This window comes from Elephas maximus, chromosome 19 (assembly GCF_024166365.1).
Source record: "Elephas maximus indicus isolate mEleMax1 chromosome 19, mEleMax1 primary haplotype, whole genome shotgun sequence".
Lineage (NCBI taxonomy): Eukaryota > Metazoa > Chordata > Mammalia > Proboscidea > Elephantidae > Elephas > Elephas maximus.
Genome location: NC_064837.1, coordinates 55,660,884 through 55,686,018, shown reverse-complemented (window position 1 = coordinate 55,686,018; position 25,135 = coordinate 55,660,884). Strand labels below are relative to the sequence as shown.

Sequence of the window (25,135 nt, the reverse complement as noted above, 5' to 3'; positions counted from 1 at the left end):
TGACTTTTATCTTTGTACTTGTTGCCTCATGATCACAAAGCAGCTGCTGTATCTCCAGCCTTTGTCCACAGTCTTGAGGGCAGCTGGTCAGACCATTCCTGTTTTTGTAGCTCTTTGTCCCAGATGCCCTGGTGCTACCCCGCACGTAACCCCGGTTTTCCATTTTTCTATTGGATTATTGATCTTTTTCTTAATGATTTGTAGGAGCTTATTATATACCATGTATGGTACTGTATCAGAATTATCGGTTGAAAATATTTTCTCCCAGTTCATTTGATTTAGTTTATGGCTTTTAAATATATATATACTTTAAATGTTTTATCTAGTCAATGTTTTTAATAGTATTTTATTGAGTTTTTGGTAAAAGTTTACAGGGCAAGTTAGATTCCCAATTGACAATTTCCATACAAATAGTTCAGTGACATTAGTTACATTTATGATAATGTGTTGACATTCTCTTTGTGTTCTGTTTGTTGCATTTCCCATACTCTCGTTTCCCTGTAGTCAAATTTAATAATCATTTATGTCTTCTGAGTTGTGACTCATACCTAGAAAAGCCTTCCCCAACTCAAGATTATTTTTAAATTCCGTTTTCTTCTAGCACTTATGTGACTTCATTTTTATGTATTTTAATATTCGATCTATCTGAATTAATTATGTTGCAAAGAGTGAGATAGGGATGCAACTTACAGTTTTAATGTGGTCCTCAGGTTTTTATAATAAAAAAAAACCCATATTTTTATGACTGATTTGAAATGCCAAATTTATCAGACACTAAATTCCCATGTGTAGTTGTATCTATATCTGGATTTTCTATTCTTTTCTATTTGTCAAGTCATATACTAGTACTAGTACTGCAGTTTTTATGATGTTGTTTCAAACCTTATATACCCTCATGCCCCCTCTTTATTTGACTTATTCCCTTGCAGCCAAGGTTGTGGACTTGGTTTATCTTCCAGCGGCTGGATGTGCATGCGTGGATTTGGAGAGTAGGAGGGAGGTGGTGGCTGTGGCTGACCAGCAGGTGTCTGCGGTGGCAAAGCTCTGCGTTCCGCTGTCTGGCCTCCAGTTTCTGGGCGTGAGGCGCTTGCAGCAGAGGCAGCAATGGTACCTATAGCAGTAGTAGTTTTCTGGTCTTCAGGATGTAAGAAAATCTACAGATTAATTATTAAAATTGAAAAGATTTTAGCAACATTGCTGAGTACAGAAAAAAAAAAAACCAAACCCATTGCCATAGAGGCGATTCTGACTCACAGTGACCCCAGAGGACAGTAGAACTGTCCATGGGGTTCCAAGGAGCGCCTGGTGAATTCGAACTGCCAACCTTTTGGTTAGCACCCATAGCTCTTAACCACTACGCCACCAGGACTTCCGCTGAGTACAGAGTCAGCAAAAAATAATTGTGTTCTTATATGTCAGCAATGTGAAATGAAAATATCACTTACCATAGCATCAAAATATCAAGTATTTAGGAATAGTTCTAACAAAACACATGCAAGATGTTCATACAGAAAAGGGCAAAACATTGTTGAGAGAATTGAAGGCTTAAACAAATGGTGAGATAAACCATGTATATAGTTTGGAAGACTTGATATTGTAAAAGTGTTACTTCTCCCCAAACTGATAATAGTGTCGTTTGTTTTTATATTAAGAACACGACATGCTGACTACAATTTATAAGGAAATGCAAAGGGCCAAGAATGACTAAGACCTTTACAAGAAGGGCAAGGTAGGAAAATCTGCTCTTCCAGTCATCAAGACTTATTAAAAAGCTGAGTGGTACTGACACAGGAGAGACAAATAAACCAACAGGACATAATCTAGAGCCTAGAAACAAACCCACACTTGATTTGTGACAAAGATGAGTGCAGCATAGTGGGAAAAAGACAGTCACTTCAGTAAACAGTGCTGGAGCAGCTGGATATCCACAGGGGGAAAGAAAAGAAACATGACCCCAACTTTACATCATGCATGGAAACATTTGTGGGTGAGCGTAGACCTAAATATGGATGTAAACTAAAAAAACTTACAGAAGATAATAATATAGGCCAATACTTTATGACCGCAGTTAAAAGATTCTTGACCTGGGCACAAAAAACACTAACCTGAAAGGAAAAGATAGAAAAATTTAGTTCTCTAAAATTCTTTTCATTAAAAGGTACCATTAAGACAGTGAAAAAGCTACAGAGTGGGAGAATAATAACTACAAAACAAATATGAAAAAGCCACAAATCCCAGTATAAAGACAGGCAAGGGCCTCAGACAGACACTTCATAAAAAAAATCAAATGGCCTATAATTATAGGAAAAAGTGCTCAACTTTATTAGTCATCAGGATAGTGCAAATTAAAACCACAATGAGATACCTCTATATACCTGCAAGAGTGGCTAAAATTAAAACGACAGACAATGCCAAGTGCTGAAGATGTAGAGATATGGGGACTTTCGTGGGAGTGTAAAGTACCAACAGATGAAACACAAATGGAAACCTGCCAGGAATGCCTAATGGAAGCCTAGAAGTGTGGGCAGAATTAACACTTCCTGGGGCAACCCTCCAAGCCTTAGCGGCACAGTGGCTAAGCACTCAGCTGCTAACTGGAAGGTTGGTTTTAACCCATCAGCTGCTCCATGGGAGAAAAGATGTGACAGTCTGCTTCCATATAAGATTTATAGCCTTGGAAACCCTATGGAGCAGTTCTGTCCTGTAGGGTTGCTGTGAGTTGGATCAACACAATGGCAATGAGTTTGGTTTTGGGGTTGGAGCATCCCTCAACCAATGAGAGATGGAAGCCAATGGATAAATACTTCTCATTCTTGATCCTCATGGACAATTCTGAAAGCTGTTCTTTCACTCAGGAGGTTCCAATGGTATCAAGGCCCAGTTGTCCACAGCAGTGCCCAACTCAATATTTCACCCTTCTATAGGCTTTTCCAAGGACCCCTGGTGGCGCAATGATTAAAGCACATGGCTTCTAACTGAAACGTTGCCTGATAGACCTGGTGATTGCTCCCATAAAGATTTCTGCTTAGGAAACCTTGTGGGGCAGTTCTACTCTACTCTTATAGGGTTACTCCGAGTCAGAATCGAATGGATGGCACACAACAACCAGGCTTTTTCTCCAGTCTCTTAACTCCTGTTCCCTGGGGTCACCTCCTACATAGATTATTTGCACAGCAGGCCTTATCTCAAGTTCTGCTTTTAGTACTAGCCCAGGATAATACAGCGTATCAGAAGACCTTAGGAAGCTACTGCTGGAAAGCTGAATCCTCACCGGACAGATGGCAACAAGGACTCCACTGCTGGTGGTAAGTGGGATGGCAATAACCCTTAGTATGCTGCGTTGTTATTAGTTGCCATCAAATCGGCCTTGAACTCATCCAACCCTGTGTTACAGAGTAGAACTGTTCCATAGGGTTTTCTTGGCTGCAGTCTTTACAGAAGCAGTTAGCCAGCCAGCCTTCGTTGGAGCCGGAGCTGCTGCAAATGAAACCAATTGCAAACTGCTTGCACCACCCAGGCTCCTAATTTAGTATGCTATAGCTTCACAGCTAGGAGCCCTGGTGGTGCAGTGGTTAAGAGCCCGGCTCCTAACCAAGAAGTCAGCAGTTTGAATCCACCAACTGTTCCTTGGAAATCCTGCAGGGCAGTGCTACTCTGTCCTTTAGGGTTGCTATGACTTGGAGTGGACTTGACGGCAACGGGTTTGGGTTTTTTTAATAGCTTCACAATTACTAAGACTTTCACCTGCAGTGGAGAAGGAGGCCCAGATGGAAAAACACTGTGTTATGCAATAGTTCTAGCGCTTAAAAGGTATGGGGCAATGGTGATTATACAGATTGTGGAGTTGGTTGGTTTCTATTAAGTGCTTTAGAAGCTTTGCAAAAAGAAAATGACAGACTACCGATTCAGGGCATGCTATGAAACCCAGGCCTCCATGGCGACATTTAAAACCACCCTCATCCCCTACAGCTAAAGGGCAGTATGTGCTGAAAATCAATTCAGGATTGGATGGAAAGGGTGGTGCAAGACTGAATGAGCAGATCTAGAAGTTCTTCAGTGCTCAACTCAGGGCACTGAGAGGGAAGCAGTGGTACCCTGGATGTGGACATTTGAGACCTTGAAAGCTGAAAGTCCGCTGAGCCTTCTGGACCAGCCAAAGCAGCCTTGACCCCGTTGCTAGGGAAGAGCATCCTCCCTTGTTAGAAGACCTCACCTGAAGCAGACGCTTCACATTATTTTGCTTGTTTTAAGATCTGTCCCTGCCTTCCCCATTAGCTCCAGATCAATAACTAGGGTCAGGACTCAGCAGAGCCTGAGTGGGGAAGTACAGTACAGTCCTTGCTATGGGAGACAAGGGCCTGTTCACCCAGAAGGCTGCAGATCTGGTAATACAATCTGCCGGGAACCAGGGGAGCACATATGGAAGTGGATCTTGAGAGCGTTGTGCTAGAAGGTGTGAAATATAAGACTGGATAGGGAATGCAGGGTCTGTCCCCTACCCAGTCACATCCTGGATATGATACCTGGAGCTGGTCCTAAATATGCTGCTGGAATGGCTCTTTGAAGCTTGAACATAACTCTTTTTTAGAGGCCCAGAAAGATTAGATAATTTATCCAGTCAGCTCGGCTCTGTGTGACCGTGGAGCCCCTACATTCTTAATCTCAGGAATATGCTGATTTCCCCTGAATGAAAATATCAACAGAGAAAGGGGGAATTTATGCTCATAAATGATGGCAACAAAATCCTAAAATTAATCTGCTCTGTATGTACAGTATCTATTCCCACCCTGAAGAAGGCGTTCGTGTGGCCAGTGCTTCTGCTTTTCGTGACAAGGACTTAAGTCCCAGTTCAACCACTTATTAAGCTGTGGGCGGCCTTGTAAAATCAACCCATCTGAGTCTAAGTTTCCTGTAAAACCAAATTAATAATAACAGTCTGGCCAGATGTTACCACAGAGTTAGTGTCTAATAAATGACAGCTGCAGTTTTTTTAGTCAGGGTTCAGGCAACCCCCCAAAAGAAGGGCAGAGCAGGAATATTTTGGTCAAGTTGATAAAAGTTTGTCTAGAACCTGCCTCTTGAATTTTATTGGACTTCTAACTCCTGTGAGAGATTCAAATTGGAAATCATTTTGTTTCCCATCCCCCTGCACTCAACCTGGGTGGTTCTCTCCACAGAGCGCTGATGGGAAATGCAGCCTTTGGCATTAGCCAAATCTCGAGGACTGAGAAGTACCTTGAAAATCAGTGTAAATATTTTTGCAGCCTTATAACATCTGAATGCACATTAAAATCACAATGGATGATAAACTGGCACTTGCTGAGTAATTGTGCCCTCTTCTCATGGTAGCTGCAAACACTGTTTTCTTCAGATGTATTTTTAAGGTCACATATTTTCTTTCTAGAATTTAGACATGGGTTTTTGCTTTTGAACTCTCAGTGGGCATGGGACAGGGAAACCTGAAAAACGGTCATTGTAATGCTTCCAGAATGCATTTGTGAAGAACAGTATTCTTTTTAAAAAATGATGTGGGAATAGGGGTAATGGTCCCTGCCTACATAGAGCAAAAACACTTCAAAACCATTACCAGTGGGGTCCCACCTGACAAAACCGCTAATGACAGGATTAGAAATACCCACATGGGCAAAAGGAGTAGTGTTTAAACATGAGAAGTAGTGATTCACTTGAAGTAACCAGGTTAGACATGTTTAAGGGTCAAGCAAGTTTTCTTTTTCTTCATGTAAATCATCTTTATAAAAAGTATCTTACCCTGAGATGTAGTTTGTATCTTTCAATTTCAGATGAGTTCAGAATATACATAGTTAGTTTTATAATCATTACAGGCTTCTGAAAGGTAAGAGGGGGATAATTCAGAAAACTTGGGATGAGTACCCAGTGAGGCTATTAGAAAAAAAAAAACTATTTCAGGTAGGCGGGTGTCCTGTAGAACCAAATATTCATTGTTTTTTTTCCTGGACTATATAAAATAATTTATTCTTGAAAACGTTCTAGCAGTGACCCTGCATCCTCATCTCTAGATTTCTTATATGACACTTTTCCTACCACACCTTTCCCTTCTTCTACCTACTCATTTCCTGATGATATTTGTTAGGAGCTGTGGTCTTGGTTACTATTGATTTCCTGGAGTGTGCATGTTACTCCCATCTGTCCCAACCTTGGGCTCCTAAAGCCTGGGAGTAGTACGGTAACCTCACAGGCACTGATTGTCTCATTTCAATAGCTGCGGCTCACCATGTTTTATCGATGCCACCTTCTCGAATACGGGGGTAGCGTAATGTAGCTCCTGGGAGTTGGTACCTGGGCAAAAGACAAGGAATAGGAGTTATTGGGCCGATAATCTGAATCTCTGACTAGATGAGGAAAATGGCTTAGCCAACTGCTCTTGTAATGGTGCATAGCCAGTGGACTTTGCAGAAAGCTCTTACCATCTTGGGCTGTGGAAACATACTGCCTTGGTTCCAAGCCTCGCACAGATCCTTTATCTGTAAAATGGGAATGACATAAATTGGGAGTTAGTGATATTTGCATTAGACAGTGCAGGTAAATTGCTTAGCACTGCATCCAGAACAAGGTGGGTGCTGAGTCCATGTTGGCTGAGATTATTCTTGTTGTTAGCAAAGCCCTGGCTCTCATTGACCGTAAAGCAGTATGTGATGTCTGTTCTAAGAGGGGACCATAGAAGACCCTGGAATAAGTTGTGGATTACTCTGAAATGACACTAAAGAAATCTGCAGGGTACATTGTTAAGTGAAAAAATCAAGGTGTGGAAAGGCATATCGATGATGGCGCTACCATTTGTTTAGATGCTTGCATGAACCAGCGCTTCGAACTCCTTCCAGTTTCACCTGTTGCTGAGAGTTTGCTTTTCCACCCCAGATATCCTGAATCAGAATCTACAGTTTAACAAGATCCCCAGGTGATTCTTGTGTATACATTTTGTTTTTAAAAGGAAAGAAAGTGTGTCTGGCCATCGCAAGCATAAGCCTGAAAAATAATCATAAGGGACGTATTTGCATATTCTGCAAATTCCATGGGCATAGCTCCATAGGCCCTGGGCACATTATCTTTCATAGATTTTCCTACATAAATTGGTACAGAATTATTAGATTAAGTCAATTCAGCCAAGATACTTATGTATACATAAGAATTACCTGCGGATCTTGTTAAAATGTAGGTTCTGATTCAGTATATCTGGGGTGGAAATGCAAATTCTCAGCAGGGGGGCAAACTGGAATAACCAGCTTGAAGTCCTGGCACACACATGGATTATCTATGGAAGGATATAAAAAAACTGATTGTTTCCCCTGGAGAGCAGAAATGGGCATCAGGAGTGGGAGGGAGTCATTGCAAGCTTTTCCTTTTACTTTTTACCCTTGTGTCTGTATTACCATAAAAACAACAACAGCAAAAATGAAAACCAAAAAACAAGATCCCTTACCTGCTTGGTTTTCATAGGTAGTTGCATATTCTGTAACTTCCATGGTTGTACCTCCACAGTCCCTGGGCACATTATCTCTCACAGATTTTCCTACATATATTGGTACAGAATTATTAAGTCAGTGTAGCCACGTTTTTTCACCTCTGCCAGTGAGTAGAGTCCCCCGAAGCTCTGAAAGAAAGCATGACCTGCTCCAAGAGCCTAAACTGTTGTCAGATGAGGGACCACTGAGAACATGGCAAGGAGTCTAAACCACCCAGAAGCCCTTACATTATCTTCCGGGCTCTATGAGTAACATCTTTTGGTCACCAGATTACGCTTGAGCTGGCCAGGCACATTTCCCTTTGCTGAAGAAAAAAGTCTGTAAGAAGCTTTGTAAGAAGACAGCACATGATCCAGGTGAGTCCTAATCTAGCCCAGGCCAGTAATCAAGAATATTAATTTCACTTTTGAAAGAACCTAGGCTTTTCATGGGAAAGGGAGACAAGTTTAAAAAAATGTATGCGATGTATACATTTTGGCACCTCTTTTCAAGTTTTGTGTCAATTGAATCCCTGGCTTCTCTGAATGAGGGCTTTCTCTAGACATGGAAGGAGGCACAGGAGCCTAACCCTCATCACTTAGTTCCCCCTCAGTTCTGGCAGTATCTCCCACAGCCCCATTCTACAGGTCAGGGTGCTGGGGCCCAGCAAGGAGAAGGAGCCTGCCCAACGTCCCTCAGCTGGCTAGATGGTGGCAGTGCTGAGACACAGAATGTCTTTCGTGCAAATGTAGCTACTCCACGTTTGTGTGCCAGTAGAAAAGGCAACTTTGAAATCTTAACCAAAGGTGGTCATGAGAGATGAAGAGTGAAAAGCAGTCAGATCCTTCACCTGCTTGGTTTTTATATATATTTGCATATTCTCCAGCTTCCATGGGCATATGTCCATAGTCCTTGGGCACTTTATCTCTCATGGCTTTTGCTACATAAATTGGTACAGAACTATTAAACTAAATCAAATCGGCCACATTTTTCTCATCTCCTCTGCCAATGAGCAGTAGCTGAGGCTTCTTCTGAGGACATTAACGAGTATAAATGTTTTCTGTCAGATGCAGCACTTCAGGTGGGGAAGAGAGGAACGATGAACGAAGAATGGGTTGAATGTGTCCCCTCAAAAGACGTGTTGAAGTCCTAACCCCCAGGACATGTGATTATGATCTCATTTGGAAATAGGGTCTTTGAAGATGTTATTAGTTAAGTTACGTGAGGTCATACTGGAGTAGGGTGGATCCTAATGCAATATTGACTGGTGTCCTTATGAAAAGAGGAGAAGAGACAGAGAATCAGAGAGCGGCAGGGGGAAGACAGCCATGTGAAGGAGGAGGCAGACACTGGAGTGATGCATCTACAAGCCAAGGAAAGCCAGGGATTGCTGGCAACCAGCAGAAGCTAGAAGAAGCAAGGAAGGATCTTCCCCTAGAGCCTTTAGAGAGAGAGCATGGTCCTGCTGACACTTTGATTTCGGACTTGTAGCCTCCAGAACAGTGAGACAACAAATTCTTATTTTAAGGCTCCCAGTTTGTGGTACTTTGTTACGGCAGCCACAGCAAACTAATATAGGTAGACCCAGTGAGGATGCTGAAAAATGTTATAGTTGATAAAAATGCCCAGTTTGTATAGACAGGTTAAAGGATAAGCTCTTGCCTTTGATGAGCTTGCAATCAGCATGGGCTACATAACTTGTAGAGCCCAGGGCAAAAGGAAAATGTGGGGCCTCTTGTTTAAAAAATGATGAAGAATTTCAAGATGGCGGCAGCAGAACATTAAACAAATCACAGGGCGGCCCTGTGGGACTGCGCAGGTGAGCGCCCGTGAAGCCATCTAAATAAGACAGGGCTTATACCTACAAAATGAAAACTCTAGTATGTGTGAACTGTTGAGGAAATCAACTTCATCTTCCCTCACCCTTCTCCTCTTTTCCTCCCCTTTCATTTTCTTCCTATCCCAATTCTGATTCCCATTTCCCTTCCTCCTCACCCTCTGCCTCTACCTCTGTTCCTGCTGTCTGTATCCGTAACCCATGGGGGGAAAATGGTAAAGCTCCTGAAGAACTTACTTGCTTTGTATTTTGGGAGTATCCAACATGCCAGGATTAGGGCTATGACTGTTAGCACCAGTAATAACCCTGGAAGCAGCAGCTGCAGGCAGAGAGGACAGCCATCTCCCCCTGGAAGAGAAAGCATTCACTAGTAAGTTTAACTGCACAGCCTTCTCTTCCGATGACATTGTACCGTTGAGTGTTCACAAAAAGGTAACCATGGCTGTTTCCCAAGGTGACCGATGTGCTGTTCACCCCTGGTTCCCATATTGCTGTAGACACCTGCAACTCTTGAGAGTTGTTAACTTCTTAGCCCACAAAGTCCTAAAGTTATGACTAAGCACATCTCCCACAAAGGAGTCATACCTGGAAGAGAAAAGCAGCACAGCATGTAACAGACTGATTACTGGCAACATTATTAGGGTCTTAACCCTGGTGGTGTAGTGGTTAAGTGCTATGGCTGCTAACCAAGGGATTGGCAGTTTGAATCCACCAGGTGCTCCTTGGAAACTGTATGGGACAGTTCTACTCTGTCCTATAGGGTCGCTATAAGTCGGAATCGACTCGACGGCACTGGGTTTGGTTTTTTTGGTTTAGCCATCAGAAGGACCTGGCTCTTTATTGAACAGAGCCCTCAGCCATGCTGGCCTGATTTGTGTCACCCAAACAGCTGTCATTTATAAACTCCATGCAAGTCCTTGTGCTAAGCACTTTATACATATTGCCTTACTTATTTATATTCCTCGTACTTTACAGATGAGAAAAGTGAGGCTCAGAGAGGTTAAATAGCTTTCCTAAGGCCACCCAGCTAGTAAATGGGAGGGCTGGGTTTCGCAGGCAGAAGCTGGGCTCCAATAAGCTGCCTGACTTGTTAGAACTTACTGAACACCAGGGTTCAGGCTCTGTTCTTCTGAGGATGAGGCTGGGTGAAGTGTTCAGTGCTCAAGTGAACTTTCTGCCTTTGCTAACTGAAGTTTTATTCTCTCTGTCCCTTATCTTGATAAATGTACCCTCATAAGGACCTAGAAGGCCAGGTTTCAATTTAGAATTTTCACAGTCCTGAAGTTTTGCTCCAGAACTTGAAGGCAAGGGGCGAGCTGGTCCCAGCCCTGGCCTATCCCCTTCCCACCCGGGCCCTGTCCTGCCTGTGGGCTTGCATGCATATGGACCCTTCAGCCCACCAATCCACATGCCATCCATAACCTGCATAAAGAGCTCCCTTGGCTCAGTTGTAGAGACACTCACACCATGGCCCATCTGTGGAAGGGTAAGCTAGGGAAGAGACTTGTACAGGCCCTGGAAGCAGATTCGGTCTGACCGGGTGGGGAATTGAGGTTATGTGCCCAGAGTAAAAAAGCAGGGCCATAGTTTCCAGGTGGGCACATTCTTGTGGCCTCCCAGCCCCCTCCACCCATCAGAAGGTGCCTGGCCGATACTTACCAGAGTAGCATCCTCCCTCTGAAACCCAGGGCTTGGTAGGTGTCCCTCTTGCCCCTGGCTAACGCTGGTGCTGGAAGTCTGTTGCTGTTAGGTGCCACAATTCAACGTGACAGGGTAGAACTGCCCCATAGAGTTTCCTAGGCTGTAATAGGGAAGCATATTGCCAGATCTTTTTTCCCACGAAGCCACTGGGTGGGTTCAAACAGCCAACCTTTCCGTTAGCAGCTGAATGTTTCACCATTGTCTCTGCTGGGAGTCTAGACTCACCAAATGTTAACAGTCAAGCAGTAAACAGCCAGTTGGGCAGGCATAGGCATTAAAAATCAATTTAAAAAAAAGTTAAAGAAAACCAGGAGGTGCATCTAAGAGAGATACAAATTCTCATGTGGCTGGTTAGAACCTGGGTGGTAGAAGGACACAGCAGGAATCAGAGTTGGGTCAGCAAATCTCACTACAGGGTCCTTCCTGCCCCAGCTTCTAGACTTTTCTGTGGTTCATTTGTGGCAGTAAGCAAGCCCACCAGAGTTTGTGTGCATCCTCCTAGAGGGGAGACATTGGAAGCAGGTCGCCAAAGTGGAAGTGCGTGGGCAGAAAAGCAGCTGCCATTTCTGGAAGAAAACCCAGACCCCGTTGAAAAGAATCTGGCTCAGGTAGCTCTTACCTATTGAAGGCATGGTGGTGCGCTGACTGTATTTTGCGTTGTTAGACCATCTGTTTTTAGCTTTACACTTATACTCTTCCCCTCCTTGGATGCTCTTCTTGGTGAAGTTAAATTCAGCAGGCTCCCTTTCATCCTTGGAAATAGCTGGTGACATGGCAACATTTTTTTCAAAGAAAGTGTAGTTGATGGGCAATGAGCCGTTGAGCGAGATGCAGCGTAGTATTATATGTAGGCCTGCTTCTGTCTGAATGACACTGATGTTCAGGGCCGGGGTGGCCACTGGGTCTAGAAAGATGAAAGTTTATGTTAAAGGACAAGCAGTATTACGGATTGAATTGTGTCCCCCCAAAATATGTGTTGTAAATCCTAACCTCTATGCCTGTGGCTATAATCCCGTTTGGGAATGCATTGTCCTTGTTATGTTAATGAGGCAGGATTAGTGTAGGGAGTATTTTGAGTCAGTCTCCTTTGAAATATGAGATTAAACAAGCAAGCCAAGAAGCAGAGATGGAGTAAAATAGATACCGAAACACATGGAGATCTCCAAGGAACCAGGAGGCTGAAGCTGAAGAGATAAGGACCTTCCTGTGGAGGCCACAGAGAGACAAAGCCTTCCCTTAGAGCTGGTGATCTAAGTTCAGACTTCTAGCCTCCTAAACTGTGAGAAAATAAATTTCTGTTTGTTAAAGTCATCTGCTTATGGTTATTTCTATTACAGCAGTGCTAGGCAATTAAAACAAGCAGTTTGTGTTCACTCACTCAACTCACAAACATTGATCGTACCCCTACTGTATTCCAGGCTGTGGACCGAAAGGTGAATGAGGCCATTCTTGAGAAGTCAAGAAGCTCACAGCATGGTGGGAAAGGCTGACAGGTATGTGGCTAACCCCACACAGTGTGACATGAGCTGCGTGCTGAGACAGCCCAGAAGGGGTGGAAGGCGTCTTTCTGCTTTGAGGCATCAGGGCCCAAGCATGCCTTTCATCAGAATCCACTGTTTACTGTTGATATGTGTATCACTTTATCTAAGATCCACTTCCAAGTATAAAGTTGAGAAGTCCTTTAATTCTCAATCCTTATGAGATTGGTTTTGTTTTTAAGTCAAAGGAAGTCCAAAAATATCATTTTCTCCAACTGTATTTTCACTTATAGAATGCAGTTGCATAATTATCTTTCACTTCCTCCAGAAATTCAGGAAGTAGCTCTGATGAATAGATTCAAGGGAAGGCCTCAACAGGAAACTTGTGGGTCTGGTATGCTTCATCAGGTCAGACCCTGTTTCATGGGAGAATCCAGCTAGATGATTTATTATTTTTCATGGATCGAATTGTGTCCCCCAAAATATCTGTCAACTTGGCTAGGCCATGATTTCCAGTATTGCGTGGTTATCCACCATTTTGTTATCTGATGTGATTTTCCTATGTGTTGTAAATCCCATCTCTATGATGTTAATGAGATGGTCAACCTACAAGATTAGGTTGTATTTTAAGCCAATCTCTTTTGAGATATAAAAGAGAGAAGGGAGCAGAGAAACATGGAAGATCTCACACCACCAAAAAAGTAGTTCCAGGAAAACAGCACATCCTTTGGACCCAAAGTCCATGCACTGAGAATCTCCTAGTCCAGTGAAGATTGATGACAGGGACCTTCCTCCAGAGCCAACAAGACAGAGAAAGCCTTCCCCTGGAGCTTGCACCCTGAATTCGGACTTCTAGCCTCCTGGACTCTGAAACAATAAATTTCTTGTAATTAAAGCCATCTAAAAATAAATTAATTAATTAATCTTTTTATTTTTTTTTATTTATGTTATTTTTGTTATAGCAGCGCTAGGTAACTAAGATATTAATAAAACATTATAGGGAAGGAAGGATAGTTGTTGAGTATCATATGCCAGACACGGTCTTAGTCATCTGGTGCTGCTGTTACAGAAATATAAGTGAAAGGATTTAACAAAGAGAAATTTATTTCCTCATAGTCCAGTAGGCTAAAAGTCCAAAGTCCAAAGTCACGGTGGTGTCAGCTCCAAGAGAAAGCATCCTCTCTCTGTTGGCCTTCTCATCAATGTTGCCCCGGACTAGGGACTTCTCCACACAGGGACCTCAGGTCCAAAGGATGTGCTGTGTTCCTGGCACTGCTTTCTTGGTGGTATGAGGTCCCCCTTCTCTGCTGGTTTCCCTTTTTTCTTTTCATCTCTTGAGAGATAAAAGGTGGTGCAAGCCACACCCCATGGAAACTCCCTTTACACTGGATCAAGAATGTGACCTGGATAAGGGTGTTACAATCCCACCCTAATCCTCTTTAACATAAACTTATAATCACAAAATGGAGGATGACCATACAATACTAGCAATCATGGCTCAGCCAAATAGATACACCTGTTTTGGGGGGGCAGATAATTCAGTCCATGACAGTCACAGAACCCGTATTATCTCATTTCACCTTCACAACAGCCCCACAAGATGGATAGTATCACATCTGTTCCTCATATGAGCCAACTGGACTTCAGAGAGGTTAAATAACTTGCCCAAGGTCACATAGCTAGTAAGTGGCAGAGCTAGGAGCAACCCTAAAGCTCATGCTGTTTTTTTCAAACAATATGAATTGGGACAGAAACAATGAAATAAGGAGCCAAAGTATGCGTAAAATCACAAAATTTTAGAAAAGAATTCAGAGTCTCCTGGCCCAATCCCTGCCCTGGACAGGAATCCCTGTGACAGCATCCTCAACAGAACACTTTTCCTATGGAACTGATATCTACGTCCTGTAATTTTTCAGAATTGTTGTTGTTGTTAGGTGCCGTGGAGTAGATTCCGACTCATAGCGACCCTATTATGCACAACAGAAGGAAACACTGCCTGATCCTGAGCCATCCTTAACAATCATTGTTATGCTTGAGCTCATTGTTCCAGCCACTGTGTCAATCCACCTCGTTGACGGTCTTCGTCTTTTCTGCTGACCCTGTATTCTGCCAAGCATGATGTCCTTCTCCAGGGACTGATCCCTCCGGACAACATGTCCAAAGTTTGTAAGAGGCAGTCTCGCTATCCTTGCTTCTAAGGAGCATTCTGGTTGTACTTCTTCCAAGACAGATTTGTTCATTCTTTTGGTAGTCCATGGTATATTCAATATTCTTCGCCAACACCACAATTCAAAGGCGTCAATTCTTCTTGGGTCTTCTTTATTCATTGTCCAGCTTTCACACACATATGATGTGACTGAAAGTACCATGGTTTGGATCAGGTGCACCTTAGTCTTTAAGATGAAATTTTTGCTCTTCAACACTTTAAAGAGGTCCTTTGCAGCAGATTTACCCAGTGCAATGTGTCTTTTGATTTCTTGACTGCTGGAAAAAAAAAATTTTTTTTTTTTTGCTTCTGTAGCTGTTGATTGTGGATCCAAGTGAAATGAAATCCTTGACAATTTCAGTCTTTTCTCCGTTTATCATGATGTTGCTCATTGGTCCAGTTGTGACGATTTTTGTTTTCTTTATGTTGAGTGCAATCCATACTGAAGGCTGTGGTCTTTGATCTTCATTAGTAAGTGCTTCAAGTCCTCTTCCCTTTCAGTAAGCAAGGTTGTGTCATCTGCATAATGCAGGCTGTTAATAAGTCTTCCTGCCATCCTGATGCCCCATTCTTCTTCATATAGTCCAGCTTCTTGTATTATTTGCTCAGCATACAGATTGAATAGGTATGGTGAAAGAATACAACCCTGACGCACACCTTTCCTGACTTTAGACCAATCAGTATCCCCTTGTTCTGTCCAAACAACTGCCTCTTGATCTATGTAAAGGTTCCTCATGAGCACAATTACGTGTTCTGGAATTCCCGTTCTTCGCAATGTTATCCATAATTTGTTATCATCCACACAGTCGAATGCCTTTGTGTAGTCAATAAAACACAGGTAAACATCCTTCTGGTATTCTCTGCTTTCAGCCAGGATCCATCTGACATCAGCAATGATATCCCTGGTTTCATGTCCTCTTCTGAAACCGGCCTGAATTTCTGGCAGTTCCCTGTCGATATACTGCTACAGCCGTTTTTGAATGATCTTCAGCAAAATTTTGCTTGTGTGTGATATTAATGATATTGTTCTATAATTTCCACATTCAGTTGGATCACCTTTCTTGAGAATAGGCATAAATATGGATCTCTTCCAGTCCGTTGCCCAGGAAGCTGTCTTCCGTATTTCTTGGCATAGACAAGTGAGCACCTCCAGCGCTGCATCTGTTTGTTGAAACATCTCAATTGATATTCCATCAATTCCCGGAGCCTTGTTTTTCACCAATGCCTTCAGAGCAGCCTGGACTTCCTCCTTCAGTACCATCAGTTCCTGATCATATGCCACCTCTTGAAATGGTTGAACATCGACTAATTCTTTTTGGTATAATGACTCTGTGTATTCCTTCCATTTTTTTTTTTTTTTTTTTTTTGATGCTTAAGAATTACTCAAATTGAAAAAAAAAAAAAAAAGATCAAAAGGCATTTCCTTAGGTCCTTCTCGTCAGTGTTGCAGAAACTGGCCTTACTCCTTCCTACACATGGACTGTTAAAGAAAAAACTGCGGTAAACCAAAGCATTCATTTTTTAAATAATATTACCCTGTGCTTATGTTGCTATGAGTTGGAATCGACTTGACGGCACTGGGTCTGGGGTTACCCTGTGCTTGTGTAGTTTAAAATATAATAGGTAATGTACATTTAAATGATTTAAAAGTCAGAGCAATATAAAAAGGTTTATTTTGAGCAGTCTCACTCATACTTCTCTCCCCATTTGCCCCATCCTTCTCTCTTCCTGTGGATTGCTTTGGTTTTTTGTGTTTCCTCTTGGTATTTCTTTATGTAAATGCAGGCAAAAACAAACTTCTCTTCTTACCTCTCCCTGTCTTACACAGACAATGGAAGAGTATTGATGCTATTCTTCACTTCGCTTTTGTTTCTTTACTTAACAATATGTCTTGGGGCATCTATCCATATCTGTGCATGGAGAGCTTCCTCATTCTTTTTCACTGCTGTATAGTATTTCATTGTGTGGAGATGCTCTGGTTTATTTATATAGTCCTCTATTGGTGAACACTTGGGCTGTTTCCAATGTTTTGCTATTACAAAGAGTGGCTGCACAACATGATTGATGTAATTGGTTCCATTGAATTGTACAAGTGAAAAATGTGGAGTTGGCAAATGTTGTGTTACCTAGATTTTTACAAAATTTTAAATAAAAAAAGGTGGTATAATAAATAATCTTGTACATACATTATTTTGCACATGTGAGGTATGCCTGTAGAAATAAATCCTAGAAGAGGGATTGCTAGGTCAGAGGGTATACGCATTTGTAATTTTGGTCGTGCAGGTGTTTTTAACCTGATAGCAAGACTGCTTTTGCCTCTATTACATCTCAGTCTGTCAGTGTGGGTTCATCAGTCTAGCTGGTTGGAATCCTTAAGGTCTCAGATCTCAAGTTCAAACCATCTAAGAGTGGACTGGAGCCCTGGTGGCGTGGCGGTTAAGAGCTCCGCTACTAACTGAAAGGTCAGCAGTTCAAATCCACCAGCCACTCCTTGGAAACCCTATGGGGCGGTTCTACTCTGTCCTATAGAGTTGCCATGAGTTGGAACCGACTTGACGGCACCTAACAACAAGAGTAGGCCTCTTCCTTGCAGAGGTGTTCAAATGGTGGTGACCCATATCAATATTAGGTCTTGTCTTCCTTCACCTTTTCTCACACTGAATCTCAGTGATTTGAAGGGCCAACAGATACTCTCCTGGTCAAGTAAGCTGCTGCCCTCCTGTGGTGAAATGGGTTCCTTTATGTGGCCTTTTGATTTGGTTCTTTGGGAAAACAGCTCAAGAGATTTTTTTCCCTAAACCCTGAGGAGTTACCTTTGCTCTAGTTTTCTACCCTAGAGGGTTTGTTACTTTTGACCAGGCTGATTGACATTTCCATAAGCTATAAACAGCTTGATGGTTTGATACTTTTTGTCTGACCTAGGGCTGTATCCTGCCCTGTGATTGGCCTATTGTACACACGTGCAGGGACTGGTCAATATACTATAGACTATGCAAATAACTTGACTATAGACAATGCAAATGAAGTGACTACAATCCACTGAGGGGATTGGTCAGTTAATGGCCCTGCTGGGAGGGCCGTGCCTTAAAACTGACAGGGAGTTTGCTTATATATGCAGCCAACCCCACAGAGGTGACAGAAGGAAAAAAGAAAAGGAAAACCGGCAAGAGATGCAAGAAGAGAGGAAGGAGAAGCAGAGAGAGAGGAGGTAAGAAACCTCCTAAAAGAGCTGTAACACGGGTCACAGGCTGTAACACTGAAGAGAGTGGGAGGTCTGAAGAGGTCCTGTGGCAGAGTCGGTGGTGATATCAGAAGTGACTCTGTGGTAGAGTCGTTGGTGACAGCAGAAACCTGCTGCTAGGAATGCAGCTAAGAGAACTGAACAGAGCTGCTACACTATGAACTGGGTAGTTAGCAGTGTAGAGGCCAAAGGCAGAGAGAACTGAATGGCTTAGAGGGGGTGTGCACAGCAGAGGGAAGGACCTGCTTGCTTGCACAGCCAAAGAGTTGAGAGAGTCGTTCTACACTGAAGAAGGAAAGGATGTGCTCTCAACTTTGGGGAAGCCTTCCAGACTTTGCCTATATCTTTCTGGTCCTGATCCCAAGTTGTAGCCTATTGATCCTGATCCTCAGTTATACCCTGTTACTTCCCTAATAAACCGCTTAACCGTAAGTACAGTTTGTGAGTTCTGTGAGATGTTGCAATCAATTATCAAAGCCAGCAGAGAAGCAGAGAGTGCTGTCAGGGGGATGGCTGGTATCAGAATTGGTAAAACGTTTGGAGAGTGAAGGTACATCTGACCTCTATCTCACTGGAATCAACTTTGTGCTGATCTTGATTCTCATCCCTCCTCCTGGAGTTAGAAGACTTCAGGAGCTACTAGGACTTTATACCTCCCCACCTCATTCCACCACTGTGGCCTGAGATTCTCACATAGAGTTAAAACCAGACAATGCTAGGAGTACACTGTCCTATCTTCTCAATTCATGTTTTAGTAATTAAGGACTGCAGGTATATCTAAGTGATATCCAAGTGGAAAATACAAGGTTGAACAGGAAGCTGGTTGTAGAATAAGGATGAGAACACAGGTTCCCTGATGCCCACTCCATTGTTCTTTCCACAGTATAGGGCACCCAGTCCAGCAGGAGCCTGACCACTAGAGAATATTATCAACAGGGTTACTGCCCTCACATTATCTGCCACATTCAGTTAGTAGGCTTGCAGCCCTTTCCCCCTTCTTCACATAGTCTTTAAGGTTAGGGTTTCTATTCAGTTTGTGTCCAAACTGTCTTAGGATCATTTAGGGGAGCCCAAGGCATCCCCTCAAACCTCATGCAAAAGTTTGCATCTGTGGTTTTGTGAGCATTTCCCTGGGGAAATATTCAGTGCTATCATTACATTAGTGAGAGGGTTACAACTTACAAAGCTAAGAACCATTGATCTAGAGCAGTTCTGCCCGATAGTACTTTCTGCGATAATGTAAATGTTGTATGTCTGTGTTGTCCAATATGGAGGCCACCAGCCACCCTTGGCTATTGAGCACTTAAAATATGATTAAGGAGACTGAGGAACCAAACTTTTTAATTTCATCTCATTTTAATTTAAATTTAAATAGCCACATGTGAGTAGTGGTGGCTGTACAGGACAGTGCAGACCTAGAGGCTCACTCAAAGAAAGTTCAGGACACTTATGTTTAGAAGACTCCAGGTAAGGTGTACACATATTGCCTGTAATCCTCACATATTACTCCTCTTCCAGGAGTCCATTATCAAGGTCACCTTCACATATGATGCCATTAATGCTGGATGGTAGAGAGAAATACAGATGTAATAAATTGTACTTGGGCAGGAGGAGTACTGGCTGCTGGGGCACCTGGTCTGCGGTCCTTGCAAGGGGAAGATGGTAGAGAAAAGACCTGGGGCTTTAAAGACCTACTACATAGGGTCCAACACTGATTCCAAGGTGTCTTGAGTCTTTAGAGAAGTCATTTTTGCTTACATGATGGGAATCATGGAGTAAAGCATCTAGAAAAGACCTCAACAATTTTCCAAATTGTTGAGATAGGAGACTTTTTGTCTAAGGCAATCAGCCTATCATTATCTGAAATTGTAAAAACTCTTGGAAAGAGAAAGCGAAATTTGAGTTATTAAGAATAATTATCTCGTTGACACGCTTCCCAGGCTTTTGAGTGAGTGCTCGTAAGGGACACGGAGAGCACTTAGTGGAACAGAAAAGATCCCACAAATCAAAGGGGCTCCAAATAACAAGGGCCACTTGTTTTTACTTACCTACCAATGTGAAGGTGAAGTCAGGACTGTATTTAGCACAGCGGAAATCTTCATTTATAGGATCTTGGACTTTGCATTTGTAGGGGCCCAAATCATGGGCTTCTGAGATGCTTAGGTTGAAAATATTGGATTCACCTTTCGTATCTTCACTTCTCAGGTATTTCTCACCCCGAAAAAAAGAGTACTTCATTGTCAGAGATTTTTTCTTGGTGGAACAAATCAGAGATACATTTTGACCCTTTGTGACCACACTGGTTTGCGATGACAATCTAGGTGAAGGGCATTCTGGAAAACAGACAACAAAGAAGTCCTCGTTAATACCCCTTCATGGTAACTCAGTGGTCTTACTGGCACATGTATGTGGGTCGAGGTGGTAGGGACACCCCATTCTCAAAGCACTGCCCTACATGAGGCTCTAGTTGCCTGCATGGCCAGGCCGACCAGTGTGTGTGGAATTCTCAGGCTCAGCAGAGGCTCCTCACAGTGAGTCATGGGTGGGTTGACCAGCAAAATCCTTTGTGCTTGCTGTCTCTTGCCACTGAGACCCTAAAGAGGGCGCTGTTAAGACTGGGTATGTTTTACTTAAAACCCATTGCTGACTCATAGCATCCCTATAGGACAGAGTAGAACTGCCCTATAGGGTTTCCAAGGAGCGGCTGGTGGATTTGAACTGCCAACCTTTTGGTTAGCAGCTGAGCTCTTACCCATGTGCTACCAGAGCTGCATGCTAACTTAGAAATATTCAAACTGTTCCAGATTCTATGACCAAACATTACATCTGATGGCTTGTTTTGCCCCTTATTTTTTATTTTAGAAAATATCAAACCTAAGAGTAGAGAGGGTAGCATATGAACCCCAAGAAAATTGGGTTAAATCATCCAGCTTTAACAATTATCAGCACGTGATCAATCCTGTTTTGTCTGCCTGCTTTTCCGTTGTTTTGAAGCAAATCGCAGACTGCATTTTATCTCATCCATACATTTCATTATTGAGAAAGAGAAAAGCAGCACCTTATAGCTGGAGATTGGCCTGGCTAGGACCTGACCTGTAACTCACAGCTAGGCTTTGGTCTTCTGCTACTGAACATAAACAAATTCATAGACCATCATCCAGACAGAGCCCATCTATGACCCTCACGAATCAAGACAAAAATAAGACTACTACATAACCATGTCTCAGAACAGATAAAAATACGAATATTGTCCAAACCAGAGAAATGGCCAAACATTGCCATATACTGGCTAATATGAGTGACTCCTGCCTTTTTTTTTTTTTTTTTTTTTAACCAATTCCAACTTTAGCCTTGCTCTGTTCTTCTTACCTTCTGGAAGAGAATTATTAGGATACACTATCATAGAATTACTCCTACATCCTCAAAGAAACAAAGCCATTTTCTCTGAATCTTCCTCCAAGCCACCTAACATAGTCCAAATCCGATAATTAGTCCTTTCTAACACCCTCTTGGTGAGATGTCCATGGGTCATCGTGGTATGTGTTCTCCCTCATTGCAACAAGTCAATAAGCTCAATTTTGTTCAACCACACCTGTGTCGCTGGTGATCCTTGGTTGTAAGTCATTGATAATTTGTACCTCTAAATGGCACTCTTTTTTGTAAACATAACAATACCATTATCACACCTAAAAATTAACAGTATTTAAAAAATATCCCCAAGTATCTAGTTAGTGTTCAAATTTCTCCAGTTGTCTTTTTGTTTGCTTGTTGAATTAATATTCAGATATTGCCATTGGTTGATATGTTTCTTAAGTCTTTTTTAATTTATAGACCTTTTCATCTTTTTCTTTTTTCCTTCCTTACTTTTTTTTTACAGTTTATTTGTTGAATATAGCAAGTTGTTCCGTAGTGTTTTCCACGGTCTGGATTTTGTTAATCACAATTTCCATGATACCTTTTACCATGTTTCTCTGTCCCTGATGTTTCTGGTAAATCGGTTATTAGATCTAAAGCTTGATGAGATTCAGATTAGGCTTTGTTTAACAAGACTAGGTCACAGGTGGTAGTATGTGCTTCTATTAGGAAGCACATAGTATCTGATTATCTTTTTGCTTGTTAGTAGCCTTTCATGATAATCACCTGGAAGCATTATTTCATTAGACATCACAAAATGATGACACACTAATTCTAATTATTCCTTCATTATTTTCTAAAATACTTCTATAAAAAGAAACTTGCCCTTGTCAACCATTTAGTTACACTGAGATAGTTTCTGCAGGAAAGGAAGGATCAGTGCTTGATTCTTTCCCTCTGTTGCCCAGTTTTGAAAAGAATGTGTTGGTTCCCCTGCGTCTTACAAAAGTGAACAGTGAGTTGTTTTCTTTCACTGTTGTTTTTCTTTTAAGAATCATTATGAACTCAGATTTATGCATGTTTGATGCAGTTATTATTCTTATTGTCCCTTTTTTTTTTGGTCCCTGGAAGCCTCTACAAATTGGCTTCTGAGTCCTTTTGACAGGATCCCATTTGCCTTATTATTATTATTTTTTTGCTGTTGTGGTTGAGGATATACATACACCCATTCAACAATTTCTACATGCATAATTCAGTGGCATTGATTACATTCTTCAAGTTGTACAACCTACCATTCTCACACTCCTTTTCTGAATTGTTCTTCCTACATTAGCATAAAGTCATTGTTCCCTAATTTTCCCAGTAATCTTTGAGAGCTTGTTTGTTTGCCTTTTATTATTTAATGAAAACCAAGAAGGAAAAAAACTTTATCAGAAAATCTTAATGTAAAAAAAAAAATACTGTGAGAGAATTGAGAAATATAGGGAAATATTTTTGTTATCGGGCAGGAAAAGCCTTCCAAGTAAGACTCAAAAATTAGAAGCCATCAAGAAAAGATTGAAAAAATTGACTACTCAGACACAAGCACACTGTTGGCGACCCTATGTATGTTCAGTCTGTTGGGAAAGGCATTTAGCAGCATCTGTAGCAATTTAAATATACATGCAATTTGACTTCTAGGTTTTTAATGCTACAAACACGCTCTCATGTGTCCACAATGACTGATATATGAGGATACTCATTGTAGTATTGCTTATATTACAAAAAAAGGAAAAATCAATAAGAGGTTGGTTAAATTAATGAAATATCAAGTAAATTAATGAAATATCAAGTAAATTAATGAAACCCCATGCAGCTGTTGAAAATAATGAGCTAAATCTACAAGTACTACTTAGAGAAATGCCTATAATATATTCTTAAGAAAAAAAAAGTCACAGAAGAGTTTGTTTACTATGATATTGCATAGACAATAACTGTTAACAGTGGTTGCCTCTGGCTGTGGGAGAGGGGAGAGGAGTAGAGGCGGGGGTAACAGGATTTTCACGTTTTCCATAGTAACAGGAGCTACCTTGGCTAACATTTATGGATGGCTCACCACACACCAGGCACTGTGCTGAAGAACATGGGTTATCTCATTTAACCCTTAGAGCCACCCTCCCAGATAGGTGCTTTTTTATCATCCCCACTTCACAGATGAAAGAAAAGAAGCTTAAAGTGGTTGCTTCACGTGCCCAGGCTGAGATCAAGTAAGTGGTAGAACCAGGGTGAGGACTAATGCTGTGCTGTCTAGCTCTATGATAATAAACTTCAATGGTGTTTTAATTATTTTACAAAGAAAGAAATATTTCATTGTAAAAACATTCTAAATATTTTGTCTCTGAATCTTAGGAAATATGCTCCTAGTCCTTCTCTAAACTCATTTAATTTTAAACAGTAGGTAATTGAAAAGACTGTACTCTTTGGTTGTTTATCTAAAAGCAGAGAAAAACTTATTCATGAATGATCATATTTAAAGCTGACACTCACCATCTCAATAAAACATTTTTAGTAAGAGGGAAATAAATGAAACTTACCATCTGTTTTCTTCATTGTCTCATCGTCCAAAACTGCATTTTGAATTGAAAGAGAGAAAAGGAACACGAGAAAATGCTTTTTCCACATCATGTCTTGGTTTGGAGATTCAAGCCTCAAAATGATATGTGGTTCTTACATGTGACCAAGGAAAAAGCACCCCAAAAGAAGAGTTTGATCAAGTGGCTTCGCATTCTCCCTAATGAAGTCAGAGAAGAAGTCAAAGGAGGCTTAGCTACATAACAGTGGTGAGTCACTTAGAGAACTTCCTCCTTTTCTTGAGTGAGTAAAGGAAACTGGAGGCTCTGTATAAGCTTTGCACAATATAACTAGTTGGTTTTACTAATCTCTGGTTGGTTTCTCCAGGAGTTCTTGTAAGAAGAGAGAGATGCGGTAGGTTGCCCCTGACTCAAACTGACAAGAAGTTGAACCATGGGGAAAAAAGAAAAAGAGAAAAATCTGACTATTATATGTATTGCCGTCGTGTAAACCCACTAGAACTCAGTGAGCATTGAAAGGAATTTAATGGAAACTTGGCTTAGTCTTGGGTAGCACATATTGACTGTTTAGAGACACATAAAGAAGTAACATCAGAAATGTCTGATTTTATTAAATGCTGGTTCCAGGGTCCTTCCCTGGACCTACTGGTGATGAGACCTGGGACTCTGGTTTTTTACAAGGCCCTATCTTAGGCTGGGTTCTCTAGAGAAGCAAAACCAGTAAAGTATATGAATATATATACAGAGAGAGAGATTTATATTAAGGAAATGGCACTCGCGGTTGTAGAGGCTGGAAAGTGCATCAGGCAGGAGGCCTCTCCTAATTCATGTAGCCGCAGGGGCTGGTGAACCCAAGATTGGCAACTCAGACGTCAGGGCTCTTGATCATAGGCTGCTGAAGACTGATGAACCCCAAGATCAGCAAGCAAGACAACAAGTAAGCTGCTAGCTCAAGTCCCAAGAACCAGAGGTCAGATGAACAGGAGTCAGCTGCAGGATCTAGAGCAAGCAAAAGCCCCTGAGCCTTGCCAGAAGGTCCACCTATAATAGATGCAGGTCACACCCCCAAGGAAGCTCCCCTTCAACTGATTGGCTGCTTACAGCAGATCCTATCATGGAGGTGATGAGGTTATATCAAATCTCGTCGTGGAAGTGATCACATCATCATACAACTGCCAAATTACATCACAACTGCCCCACTCTGAGAATCATGTCCCAGCCAAGTTGACACACAACCCCAATGAACACAGGCGCCAAGTGATTCTCC

General features: G+C 41.9%; 1 protein-coding gene across 9 annotated transcripts; it reads right to left on the bottom strand.

Annotated features, from left to right (window-relative positions):
- Positions 1-326: 326 nt before the first annotated feature.
- Positions 327-24,143, bottom strand: MILR1 (mast cell immunoglobulin like receptor 1). 9 transcript variants are annotated; one of them, XR_007514085.1, is made up of 10 exons: positions 23,872-24,143; positions 19,993-20,277; positions 11,639-11,923; positions 9,556-9,666; positions 7,460-7,549; positions 6,447-6,503; positions 6,253-6,318; positions 5,770-5,847; positions 2,031-2,105; positions 1,072-1,154 (listed from the first exon to the last, which is right to left on the bottom strand). XR_007514085.1 is itself a non-coding variant. In XM_049860197.1 (10 exons), exons 1-9 carry the CDS (start codon positions 24,061-24,063, stop codon positions 5,798-5,800), a joined length of 1,044 nt encoding a protein of 347 aa, XP_049716154.1. In that variant the 5' UTR covers positions 24,064-24,143; the 3' UTR covers positions 2,169-4,683; positions 5,770-5,797. The 9 variants fall into 9 exon arrangements, 5 of the variants coding, with proteins under 5 accessions (XP_049716149.1, XP_049716153.1, XP_049716152.1 ...); XR_007514086.1 differs by having other exon boundaries at positions 1,083-1,135; XM_049860197.1 differs by lacking the exons at positions 1,072-1,154; positions 2,031-2,105 and adding an exon at positions 2,169-4,683 and having other exon boundaries at positions 23,872-23,913; positions 24,006-24,143.
- Positions 24,144-25,135: the final 992 nt, after the last annotated feature.